The sequence below is a fragment of the Euleptes europaea genome, chromosome 6 (genome assembly GCF_029931775.1).
Source record: "Euleptes europaea isolate rEulEur1 chromosome 6, rEulEur1.hap1, whole genome shotgun sequence".
Lineage (NCBI taxonomy): Eukaryota > Metazoa > Chordata > Lepidosauria > Squamata > Sphaerodactylidae > Euleptes > Euleptes europaea.
Genome location: NC_079317.1, coordinates 83,906,750 through 83,920,094, shown reverse-complemented (window position 1 = coordinate 83,920,094; position 13,345 = coordinate 83,906,750). Strand labels below are relative to the sequence as shown.

Sequence of the window (13,345 nt, the reverse complement as noted above, 5' to 3'; positions counted from 1 at the left end):
TGCATTCCGACACAGAATATTAGGTTGCTACCTACTGCAACTGAAGCTTCATGTCCAGAAGAAGTATGCCTCCAACCTGGGAGAGCATCAGCTGGAAAAGCTGTTGCCTTCATATCCTACCTTGTAGGGTTTGGGGGGGGGGCATCTGATTTACCCATGTAAGAAACTGGGTGCTGGGCTAGATGAACTCTTTTTTGACCAGCAAGGCTCTAATGTTACTATGAGACATCCACAATGACTACACTGAAAAAGTTAAGAATCTTGCTGTGACCCACCTTTTGAACATGCAGTGGTACCATCAGACATAATCACAACTGAATAATGTATACCCAGTCACTGAATTACAGCCGTGTGTTGAAACCACTACACTAAAATTGGTATACAGTAGAGTATTTGACAAAGGCCAGAAATGTTGCCTGTAAGAGTCAGAGTAAGTTTCTTGTAATGAAAGAAACACTTTTTTATTGTTTAGATATAAGACAGGCAAATACTGTGACCAAAATTCCAAGACATGAGTTGGGCAAAGTCACATGAACTGCAAGAATTTGGCACCTAGATAGTTGTCAAAGTAGCCTGGCAAGTACTTTGCTAGGGGAAGACAATGAAAAAACCATCTAAATTGGATGGCCCACTTCAGCATCATTTCCCCCATCTGACACCTCTGATGCATATTTCCCAGTAGTTGTTTTCGGACCGACAATTGCTTTTGCATCCCATGTTTAATTCTATGCATAATTCCAAAAGTACTATAAGCAAAACCCACAAGATCTTTGGTAAATAGTTTATTGATATGGACCATTTTGGAGCGGGGGTTGCATAAGCCCCTCACTTTCTGACTGGTCAAAGACAAACCGCTTCTTCCCATTAAACCCCTGAAAAAAGAACTAACACAGCAACTGCATTTGTCATATTTCAACTGCAAAGCTTGGAATGTGGGGCCATCCTTATATGGGGAGAATGAATACTATCAAATCCTTCTAAGTTTTGAAATAGCTAGAAACCTTGTTTTGTGAATTTGTGTTTCTCTTCCTCAATTGCCTGACTTGTCTACCTGTGTGTGCTTAGAATAACCATATAAAATTGGATCTTGAGACTTCTTCCCCCATTAGCAGCTGCTCAGGTCATGCCTCTACCTATAGGCAGAAGTGGTTTCATTTATTTATTTGGATTTTTATCCCACCCTTTCCTGACTGAGGCTGGGCTCAGAGCGGCTCACAACTAGAACATCAATAATATTCCAATTAAAATACAGTACATCATAATAATACAATAAACTACAATTAAAAGCCTATAATTAAAAGGGCTGGACTAAGGCAAGTCCACCAGTTACAGAGTTAACCAACCCCAAATGGTCACCGTTTTACAGGATCCAAAGGTACTGTTGCTGGTCATACTTAAAGCCTCTAAATGCACACACCCCACAGCAGCTCCTGTACATTCATCACAGCATTCCAACGTTTTTTAAAAGAAATGCAAGAATATACTAATACTTGGAAGAAACCATTTCTTATTTTATTAAACATCTTCAGAAGTCAAATTATGATTAAAAAATGTAACAAAGTGTACCAATATCCTGAAATGCTATCCCCTGAGGCCCTTTACTGATTTTCTTGGCATCTACATTGTAATATCACTGCACCATCATTTCTCAGCAATTTTAAAGACAATTTACAGAATATTACACTTGAAAACTCAGCATTTAGTCTCTGAACAGGATGTTCCAAGTTCTAAAACGGCTCTCCATTCAAATAATTTTTTAATAAAAGCTGAAGAAACAGAGGGAGCCCATATTCTCCCTACTGCACATTTAGTAAATATTTTATTTATCACATTCTTCTTCTCAAATCGTTTCACCAGCCCATCAAGACAATAATTTGGAGAGAAGACAACAGAAAAGCAACAAGCTGCTAGTGGCATTTTAGTACAATTGATACATTTTCTAAAATCATAGTCAACAACACACAACACGAGCCTTTATTGGCATATAAAAAGGAAGAACATACATTTGGGTAAAACCGAGTACAAATAAATAAAATTGGATAAAACCATCCCAAATCAGCCATTAAGGAAAGCTACACACCATTCACGATACCTGGTTGCTAGCTGTAAGAACCTTGCCACTGATGCAATTATTTTTGGGTTTTGTGTGGTCATAAGATAGGATGTCCTTATTTCACCAGAGAGTCATTCCCTGTTTACGAACAGTGGGTCAATGAATTGGGATCGGCTACAAGCATAAAAGCAACAACTGAAAAGGACATGCACATGGGATTCAATTTTACTATTCCCGCAGGGGCAAACTTTGTCCACAAATGGGATTTTATTAAATCTTCCATATAGCAAGGCAGAGGGTAGTGCATTTAGCCTGGCAAGCATATATGCTCTATGCTGTTGTGGTGCAGTTAGACATGTAAAGTATAGTGCTATATGTAATAGAACATTTCCCGTTATAGTCCCAATGAATTGCTGGATGTTTGCATCTTAGGCACACCTACCTTCCTCACAGGCAGTAAAGTCACAAAGCCTGAATCCATGCTCTTCTCATCCCCTTACCAGTGATTCGGTCTAGTTTCCTTGGAGTGTGGACGAGAAGGTGAGGGTCAAATTCAGTCCACAGCAATAACAGACGATCAGCATTATCACAGCTGACAGTGCTGACCAGCTGTTCACATATATTATAAATAATAAAATTTAAATATGTTCAGTGAGGCACATGCAGCCTTATTTCAAACAGCTCCCAACCCATCAGATATGAGAACACTGAAGCTTATTATAGCACACCTCCTCTTTTTATTTTTATTCTTAAAAAACTTGTGGTGAAACGGAAACATGCAGAACCATCTACAAGCTCCAGGTAGCTTTATAAAATCTGGAATATAGCATATACAACTAAACTAATACCTTACAGGAAATACTGTATGAGAACAACAATGATCACAGACAGGTTTTTTGACAGATGGATTTTTCTTATTATGTAAAAAAGGAGTCTAACAATATATATCTCTCAAGATGTTGCAAAGGCTGATATTTGATACTTGAAAATAAAAATTTAAAGAGAGATAGACTACAGGGTACAATATCTGACGTAGTTCAGCAGGAAGTCTCCCAACGACAACAAGGATTTGGGATTTCTGTAATTACAGATGTTAGCCAGCTTATTTTAAAAAGTCAAGCATTATTGCCAATCACTGTTATTGTGAATGGTGTTTCAATTCACTTGAATGATACTTAATTGTATCTTATATTGTACTCCCTTCATTTCATGACCTTGTATGTGTGTAACTACTAAGGGTGTAAATTCGGCAAAGCCAAACCAAAAAATATATATGCAGATTTAACCTGTAGCTGGCAATCCTGATCCTGAAAAAGCCAAAAAAAATTGGCTTTTTTTCGGGATCATTTCAGGATCACCAGCTATAATTGCTAAAAGAAAAAGAAAAAAGCTCCCACAGGAATTTAAATCCCACCCCTCTATTGTAGTCTATGTGGAATGTTTCTGGGGCTTTGGAAGGGGGCTATTCTTGAAGGTAGAGGCACCAAATTGGGTCAGGGGGTCCAATTTTATGGGGCCCCATTTTTCCTCCATTGAAAACAATGAAGGATGGATTAGGGCACTCTCTTTGGGGGCCCATAAAATTGGACGCCCTGGCTCAATCTTTACCAAACTTGGAAGCTCCTCCAAGGTGAGTCACTAGAAGCCACACTGAGAATTTGGTACCTCCACCTTAAAAATACAGCCCCCCCTCCCCAAGCCCCAGAAAAGTCTCACACAGGATATAATGGACCCAATTTTTTTCAGATTCCCTAAAAAAACACAGGGAAAAGTCATACTGGTATGGGGATTCAGTATTTTTCAAGAATCCGAAAATGTTCGGGTCCAATACACCCAAACCAAATTTTACCAATTTTTTTAATGTTCACCCCTAGTAACTACTTGTCTTTGATGAGGTGGGTTTTAGCCCATAAAAGTTTATGCTAAAATAAAAATTTTAGTCTTTAAAATACCGTGACACTCCTGCTTATTTTTTCTTCAACAGACTAACATAACTACCCTTGTGGAATCTAGTTATGTGATTAAAATGACCTTGAGAAGAAATACGTACAGTTTCTAAAACATTCAACATAAATTGACCATCTATTGGAAACCACAAATTATTATCAATCTATGTATAGAATAAAGAGAGAAAGCTTGCAAATGCATGCCACAACTTACCAACTCTATTCCCTGTGGAAAAGGAGTGTCATCCAAATCATTTAAGGGAAATCTTTGGATTATTTTCCCTAAGCCTTCTCCTGAACCTGCAGAGAAGGAGAAAAAAAGATAGAATGAGCATCTAGAATTAGTGTTAGCTTTTATAGTCAAAAGATTAAATGAACGAAGACAAAGGCCACTAATCTAATACATAGCTAAGAGTGCTTATGTCTGCACTCAATTTGACCTATGTATATGTTTTTAAAATTGTAATCACATAGCATGTTACTGCTGAGATTTATAGTTTTGGCTGCTTGTTCAGATGACACAATCATTGTAACAAAAACAAAACCTAAATTTGATCGAAGACTGCTTTCAGAATAGCTCTAACTTTCATACATTGCATTGACTAACACCAACAGAAAATGCAGTGTATTCCTTCAGATACAAATATAATAATAATTAAATAGATACAGTTGTCCTTCAGAGAATCTTCAGAAGGAGATTACAACATGAGATTACTGAATTATATCTTTCATTAACAAGTTGAGAACAATGGACCTCCCCCATCCAATAATTCAATAAGGATGTAAGATTCTTAGCTTAGATGGAAATTTTCTGCATTCCCCACTTCTATGCACATCTTCTTGCTCTAATCAAGCTGATTACGTTTTGCATTGTACCTCTGCATCCTAACTACTACCGACTGTTCCATATAATGCCTGGATATATTTAAAAAAGGTAAAGGTAGTCCCTGTGCAAGCACTGGGTCATTACTGACCCATGGGGTGACGACACATCACAACCTTTAAGGAGTCTCAAGCCGGCTTACAATCACCTTCCCTTCCCATCCCCACAACAGACACCTTCTGATGTAGGTGGGGCTGAGAGAGTTCAGAGAGGACTGTGACTAGCTCAAGATCACCCAGCTGGCTTCATGTGTAGAAGTGGGGAAACCAACCCAGTTCACCAGATTAGGGTCCACCGCTCATGTGGAGGAGTGGGGAATCAAACCTGGTTCTCCAGATTAGAGTCCTCCACTCTTAACCACTACACCACACTGGCATTGGTGATCATGGGCCCTACTCCCTCCGGTGTTGCAGTATCATTGTGGAGGTCGCCACCAGCTTCATGTTGCTCTGGCCATCACCCTCATTGATTCACGGTCCTCCTTGGCAGCCTCCCAGTTGGGGGCCCTCTGCACCACCAGCAGCAAGGGTGCCTATTCTGTATAAACCGGCGTTTCTCAATCTTTTTACCCTTGCAGAACCCTTGAAATAATATTCATGTTTCAGAGAACCCCTATGTATGATTACATATGATTTACATATGATTAGCCAATGATACATATGATTAACATATGATCATCACTATTTCTCAAGGAACCCCTAGTGATTTCTTGCAGAATCCTAGGGTTCCAGGGAACACTGGTTGACTGCAGTGACTGCAGGGTCAAAATTCTGTCAGCCCCTCTTGCTCCCAGACCATTGGTGGAGACTGTTCCCTGCTGGGGTGCTCACCCTTTGCTCATGGTGCTCGCCCCCTCCCCACTTCCCGGAACATAACACTGCTGTGTGAGCGGGGCCTGAGGGAAAGGCGGTAGTTCCTGTCAGCGTCTGTAGCCTCTGCCTGGTGACAAGAGACCACATGGCCCCCCAGGTCTGCAAGGGTGGGTGGCTCCAGCAGAGGGAAAGTGTGTGGGGCACAGGGAGATTCCAAGTAGAGTGCCCAGCTTATGTTACATAGTGCTTCCACCCTGTCGGGTCCTGGCTGTATACCTGCAAACTTTCTTAAGTGGGAAAGCCCAGCCACTGACTGTGTGGACTTTGCCATCCCGGGTGGATGTTGCTACAAAGTGAAAGCCACATAGTGCCAAATGCTCTCTGTGTGCTTTCCCTGCCACCACGCGTGCCACCCCGCTCGCTCTCAGTTCCCACGGCCGGTAGCTGTCAGACAGCAGCTCATGCCTCACGCCCTAGCTTATGAGGTCTGGGCCATTCCACTTGGGGTTTTTAACTGGCCCGCTAGTCTGCCATTGGTTGCCAAGGGTGAAAATGGCCGATGGGGGTGAGCATCTCCATTGGCCAGCCACTTGGCTGGATTCCTAAGGTGGTTTTGGGTGTTTGGGAGGGCTTGCACCAAAAGAAGGGTGCTGGGAATACTCGCAGACTGATGGTCAATGGGCTGGACCATCAATTTTGTCGGCGCAACTTTGCACTGGTAAAGGGGGGGTATTCCCATGGCCATACACCTCAGGGAACAGCTAAACTCTATCCATGCCCCTGGGAACACCCTCTTTTGTTCTGGCACAGGCACTTGCACCAAAGATGTGCCAGAGTGCCTGGGTGGCGCTGCTGCTTCAGTGTGCAGGCATTGTGCAACTGCACTGAACCCTTGTGTCATCATGACTGGCATGGAACCAGTGTCAGTGGTTTACACCAAAGCAGGAGTCACGCCACCTCCACAGGGTCGTTCTCCCCCACCACCACCCGGCAGACTGCACTGTAATTGTGGCTAATAAACCAACTTCAGATCCTGGTTTGATGGACCATAATTTATTAGCTGAGCGGCCCTCATTCAGACAAACACCATAGTTAATTAAAACAATGTTTTCGCATGATGTCTGAAAGCAGCCGATATCTGTAAGACTTCTTTCATATCATTGTGTTTAAGTTGCCACCACAGTATCAACAGTTAATGTGATAACATTCTAGCATATTTACATAAAACTGCAGTGGAATACTACCAGGGTACAATTTTATAGTCTGTGTGAAAAATCAAAGTGAAAAATGTATGCAGTCTGCTGTCAAGAATACAACAAGCTAAGGTGTAAACAAGGAACAATCAGGGAGGCTTCAAAAATTACACATTTAACATACAGAGGACTTTTGTGCAGGATGAAGGTCATCATAAACATCCATTGTCTACAGTCCTTTACGAGCAGCATGAGGAAACAGTGTATACATATCTACATGCACCACTGTACCACTACACTCCTGTTCTCCTTATTAAAAGTACAACACAGGCCCAGGCACTTGTGATACCACCTTGCCAACAAACATACTAGAAATGGTAGCCAAACAGTAGCTAGCAATGAACAGAAGGGGGCCATTCAGTCCATCAATGTGAGTGCACTTCCTATAAGTCGCTTGCAAAACTTCATTAATGCTGCTACAAAGGAATGGTGCTGTCTTATTTCAATGTAGCCATGGGGGGGGGGGGGGGAAGAGTCAGAAAGAGTCAGGAATCTGCCACCAAAAATCCAGGTCACCCCAAGTCTTAAAAAATGAACTTCAGGACACACCAGATTCTTCTAATACTTTGGCATAATTTCTTTGTTTATTTTTTGTTTCTCAGACCCGTACATTCAACTAATGACGTTAAACTGCAATCACATTTCTAGCCCCCATAAATTTATTTAGTCTTAGACTTTAACAGTGTTCAACTGACTTCTTTGCAGTTCTCAAGTTGTCCACACATAGCTTGCTTTTGGAAGTCTCCGATTACAGCGATAGTACTGTATTGTAAACATGAACACACACCTAAGTGATTTTATATTCTTTAACATGGCAATACAGAAGGTGTTAGCAGAAAGTTTTATTAGAAACATATGAAAAGCAAGAATGGTTTCAAGTTCAACTGAAGCTGATGGCAGCTAATGACAACATTCCATAAATATTGGGAGGCCACATTCCAAAGAGCAACTCGCTGTCAAATCAGTTTTCACTCAGACTTATTTGCCCCCAGATTATAATACTGTATTAATGCAGCCTTTAAAACTCAGAGCATATTTTATTGGAGCATATCTTATACACAACCATCCAAAACCAACTTGAAACAAAAACAATCTTCCAGATTCTAACGTGTAATTAGACTTGTTTAAAATGGATTGACATTGTACAAATATCGTAGACATGACCGTTCTGGAACTGAGGAAGTAGTGAAGAAGTCGCTGAAATATCCTGTAACAAGACACAGATAAAACTGATCTACCTTCCCCAGTGTCTATAGTTAAATATGATTAGGGTAAATTTAATTTAGTCTCTTATGTTGCCAATTTGATTGAGATCTATTTGGAATGTGTTACCCGCATTAAGTGCAAAGGAACAAACTTTTAGGAGTATTATTTTTTAAAGGGTGACCCAACTTTGTCTTGCCATTGGAACATGTCACATTTGTGGCATGGGAAGATCATAGGGGTTCATCTCTCCTGCTCTGCTTCATCTACTTTTTTTTAACTTGACTAACATTTTAAAAGCTTTTAAACACTTGCTTTTGTGATTTTGTTTAAGAATTTTGAAAGGCAATATTATGCTTGTAACACAAAAGTACCTCAGTCCTTTCAACTAACCATTGTGGTATGCTTATTACCAGCTTGAAGAGATAAGTACCAAGTGTGGAAATGCATGCACCCCCACATACTCCCAGTGTCCCATGGTACTAAAAAGGGATACTACCATATCAGCACAGTATTTTAAGAGCACTATGGGGAGGGACTGTGTCTCAGTGGAAGAGCCTCTGCTTTGCATGCAAAAGGTCCCAGGTTCAATCCCCGGCATCACCAGTTAAAAGAACCTGGCAGTAGAGGATGGGAAAGACCTTTCCTCTCTCAGTGCAGCTTTCACTTCATTTCCTAAAACTGTAGGTTCTTCTTCAAATGATTCTTCTTGGAAAGAATCTGTCTTGTATTGTTCTTCACTGTATTGTTCCCATCTTCTCTTTATTTTGTCCTGTTCCATCAATGTATTTCTGTGTTGATCTTCCAGCATGCCTAACCTTTCTTTACATTTCTTTTTAATTTCTTTGATCTTGTGGTACATATCTCTTGTTCTTTTTTTTCTTTTTTTATTGTTCCCTTCTATTTCTTTACACTGGTTATTATAATAGTTCTCTTTGTCTCTACATGCCAGTCACTGGATTACTGCATTTAGACTTTTGATTGTTTTTGTCACCTTTTACTTTTGCTTTTTGTCAATTTTTAGCAATTTAAAGAGTTTTATCAGTCATTCTTCAAGGCTTTTCATTTCTTTTGGCAACAGGAATAGACTTCACACATTCTTCTTTGATAATATCTTTGGTTTCAACCTACAGTTCTGGTTCATATTCAATTGAACTTAGTAATGCAAGTCTGTTCTTTACATGGTCTTTAAACTACTCAGGGATGTTGTTTAGGTTACATTTTGGCACTATGGATGTTTTGGTGTTTTTCTTCAGCTTTATTCTACTAAATATTTCAACCCAGTTAATTAGATTTAATTACATTTTAAACACTGTTCAGGCAGTGGGTTGTTGATGATGCATTGGTGGGACATCTAATATCTCTTTGTAAATGCTGCTTTACTACTGTAGACATTGTTTCATGTTATATGATAAATGAAACAATCTTTTTAGAAAATATGTCAGCAAAATCAGTCCTAATGATATCTGTTCTTTTCATCCAACACCACTATATAACTTATTTGCCTCTCCTTTTGTGCTGGGTAAAGGTACAAGGGTAAACAGAAATAGATTTCTTACTGATTAACTTACTAAATCATCATTTATTTTATTACAGCCAAAGGCCAGGATAAAATATACAATATACATCCTATGTTTGCCCATAAGGTCTTTGTTCTTCATAAATGCCTTTCGTTTCTAGCAAACATAAGAGCAAAATTTTGCTATGGAATATGAAATATAAGTCTTCCAGTAGATATTCTACCAAGGAGGCATCAGACGTGTAAGAGTGTACAAATCGAGATAGGAGGGGAGTAATTAAACGATTTCTGGCATCATCATAATGTTCACAATGGAGCAAAATATGTCCACCATATCCATGGAACAAGAGCATTTGTGTTTCTCTCTTGGGCAGTAAAGAAACCTTCCTGAAAGTACAGCAGATGGAAGGGCATCAAATCGGGCTCTAGAAAATGTTGGGGAAGTAACTGAGGTTAGATAAGGGGCTGAATAACTGCCTAACCATGACCTGAAGTTTTTAAAGTAGTTAGGAAGAAGAGCATTGTCATTTTGAAACTCAGTAAGTTGATGGACCACAGACTTGGCTTTTTTTAGTCCCAAATCTATCAGATTTTGTGGATCAAGACCAATTGTAAATAGTTTTTTGATGATCCTATCAGACCATGATGGATATGGTACTGCAGATAAAAATTGTGCTATTAGCCCAGTTGAATTTAAATGGATTTTTAACCAATAATTGATAGCATTTATCCAAACTTTAGTTTCAGTCCTAGGCAGACCAGCCTCACGTCTCAGAACTACATTGGGAGTACATTTGGGTGCTTTAAATAGGGCGAGTAACTTACTAAAGATTTATTGTGAAATGAAATTTTTGTGAACTACAGCCCACTTTATCAGATGTAAGAAGTGTGCCTACACTACACATATGTATGTTTGTATGTATGCATATACAACTGTAAAATTACAAAATTAGACACATGGGTTAGATCAGAGTCATATGGGGGGGCATGTGGAATCTTTGTCTGGGGGCCCATGGTGGCTATCGGCAGCCCTGAAAAGAAATGTTGATTAATTTGATTATTACATTTATTCAAGTTCACAGCCTTACTTTCAAGAAGATTGAACTGCCCGTTTTCTTAAGTACTATTTGGAGGATTTACAGCTTCTGAAATGCCTCCATAAAAGTATCCTTTACTTGGAGTTCATGGTCTAAACATGTCTAAACATGGTCTAAACATTTGCATGCCCCAGGAACACAGCTAGAACATAATATCTTGCAAGCTCCTGTCCCACTACAAATATACACTTTTACACAGAAGGACAAAACACAATTAATTCCTCTCATTCTCTTTTATAATACCTACATACGTTCATTCTAAGGTGTTTTTTTTTTTTAATGTAACACATTTGGCACTGAGTTTGGTTCACATCAAACAGAAAAAATACAATACTGTGTGTTTTTGATGTGATTAAGACAGTTTTTTAAAAGCATAAAATGCATTTGACAACACACTTTTTTGAAGTATGTGATGAACTTATTTAAAATTGGTTGTTTAATATCTACTGCATATAAAGATTTGAGCTATAGTATCCACACATTGTATAATAAATTCTGTACTGCAGAAAATATCCAGAAGAGGTATATGTTTCTTCATTCGTTTAAGCCCCAAATACAAGCTTCTCCAATATCTTTCACTTTAAATATCCTTCACACACAAAACGTTAAAATCCTGGCAACATTTTCTGGTTCCCGAACCTCAGGCCCCCTCAACTCCCTTCTTGTGTAAATCTCCTCTATCAAAGGTCACATGCCATCTCCTGCTTGCCCTTTAAATTCCAGGAGCAAGTTGTTACTGCAACTTACATTCCAAATTAATGAGAAGTGTGATAAACTGTGCCTCTTTCCCTGTGGGCTTTGAATAACAATATACTTAAGCTGCATTTATTTTTAACTCTGTGCCTAATGTTTGGGTACAAATGGTTTGATTTGTTTAAAATAATGACCTTAAGGCATCATGTGCTATATACACATACAAGCGCGCATGCACGTAGTGCCACCGCACTAGAATAGAAAACAGAGTTGCAAGCAAGTCTATGGCAAGGCAGTGAAGTTGTTAAATGCTAAGATTCTCACCTTACATTTTATTTAAACCAGATTGAAAAATCTAAAAATAAAGAATGAAAACCACCACCCTTTATGAAAATCTCATTGAAACATAGCTATGACTAAATTTAAAAGGTGGAGTCTATGGCATTATACCCTTCTAAGGTCCCTTCCCTTCTCAAACCCCACCCTCTCCAGGCTCCACCCCAGGTATTTCCTAAACTGGAGTTGGTAACCCTATCTCCTTCCCACCTAACAGCCAACCTACCTTTATCTGCCCCTCTGCACTTCTAACCAAAATTCTACATGTACAGTAAAAACAAACAATAGCAAACAAGATTTAGCCAGCAGCACTTAAAATAATCTCTGACAATAAACATTAAATAAATATATTTTTTTAAAAAGCATTAAATAAATCAAATAAGCATTAAATATCTCAATGCGATCAATAAAAGCAGCAATAAGCCACAACAGCATAAATCAATGACAAGGACATGGATATGGTAACCAACCATAAAAAACTGGTAAAGTAAAAGCACCTCACACCTAAAACTTTAAAATATAGTGCTAGGCAAATGCAAGAGCAGGGACTCTAAAGACTAAGCACCACCATCAAAGAGAGTGCTCTCTCTTTGTCTATAGTCACCTCCTGGCCCAGGCTAGCCTGATCTCGTCAGATCTCAGAAGCTAAGCAGGGTCAGCCCTGGTTAGTATTTGGATGGGAGACCACCAAGGAATACCAGGCTTGCTGTGCAGAGGAAGGCACTGGCAAACCACCTCTGTTAGTCTCTTGCCATGAAAACCTTCCTAAAAAGGGGTCGCCATAAGTCGGCTGCGACTTGACAGCACTTTACACACACACACCTCCTAAATTCTGGATGTTGAGAAACATAGATCAGGACTTCCAGCTATTTTAACAATCAATTAGATGGTCCCTTCAGATACATTTTGAAGTCCTAAACAGGCCACAACCAGGGAAAGAATTAACAGCTTGAACTGTGCCCAGAAATTAACTGGCAGCCAATGAAGTTATTTCAATAAGGGTAAGACGAGACTTACGGTTCCGGTGGGTCGTAACCACACGGTATGTGAAGCTCATCCTTGAGATGAAATAAGGGTAAGATTTTGCTAGACTGCGGCCTTGCTGCTGCATGCTGAACCATTTGCCATTAGAGTCAGTCACCACTGTAGACTGGTGCACCACACACTGCAGCAATCTGACAAGATGTGGTAAGAGTGTGGCTAGGTCTCAGTTTTTAAAATGATTTGTATATTGCAGATAAGGTGGTGATGCTAAGGAGATTTGGCTTGCCATGGCAGGAGTGAAGCTGAAACCTGGGAGTTTCTGGTAACTTAGTCTTTGAGCAACTACACCACACCAATGCCACATGAGCATTAAAAAGGCTATCTGCTCCCATAAAGCAATGGCCTGCAGCACCAAGAATACTGCCTTACCTATTTTTCTTTTAACTGCATGGCCTCTGTCAGGATTAAAAGACTAAACAAAAAAAATGCTTGCAATTCCATCTAGTCAATTTTACTAATGGAAAACACTAGGAAAAGCTGCTACACTTGGAAAATGCAGAAGACAT

At 39.6% G+C, this 13,345-nt stretch overlaps 1 protein-coding gene across 1 annotated transcript in view; it reads right to left on the bottom strand.

Moving 5' to 3' along the window:
* The window catches only part of SBF2 (SET binding factor 2), a 247,743-nt gene extending 234,837 nt beyond the window's left edge, over positions 1-12,906 (bottom strand). The window contains exons 1-2 of the mRNA XM_056851939.1: positions 12,813-12,906; positions 4,214-4,299 (exon numbers count right to left, since the gene is read on the bottom strand). Coding sequence (XP_056707917.1) covers positions 4,214-4,299; positions 12,813-12,906 — 180 coding nt within the window. The remainder of the gene's footprint in view (positions 1-4,213; positions 4,300-12,812) is intronic.
* Between the last annotated feature and the right edge of the window lie 439 nt (positions 12,907-13,345).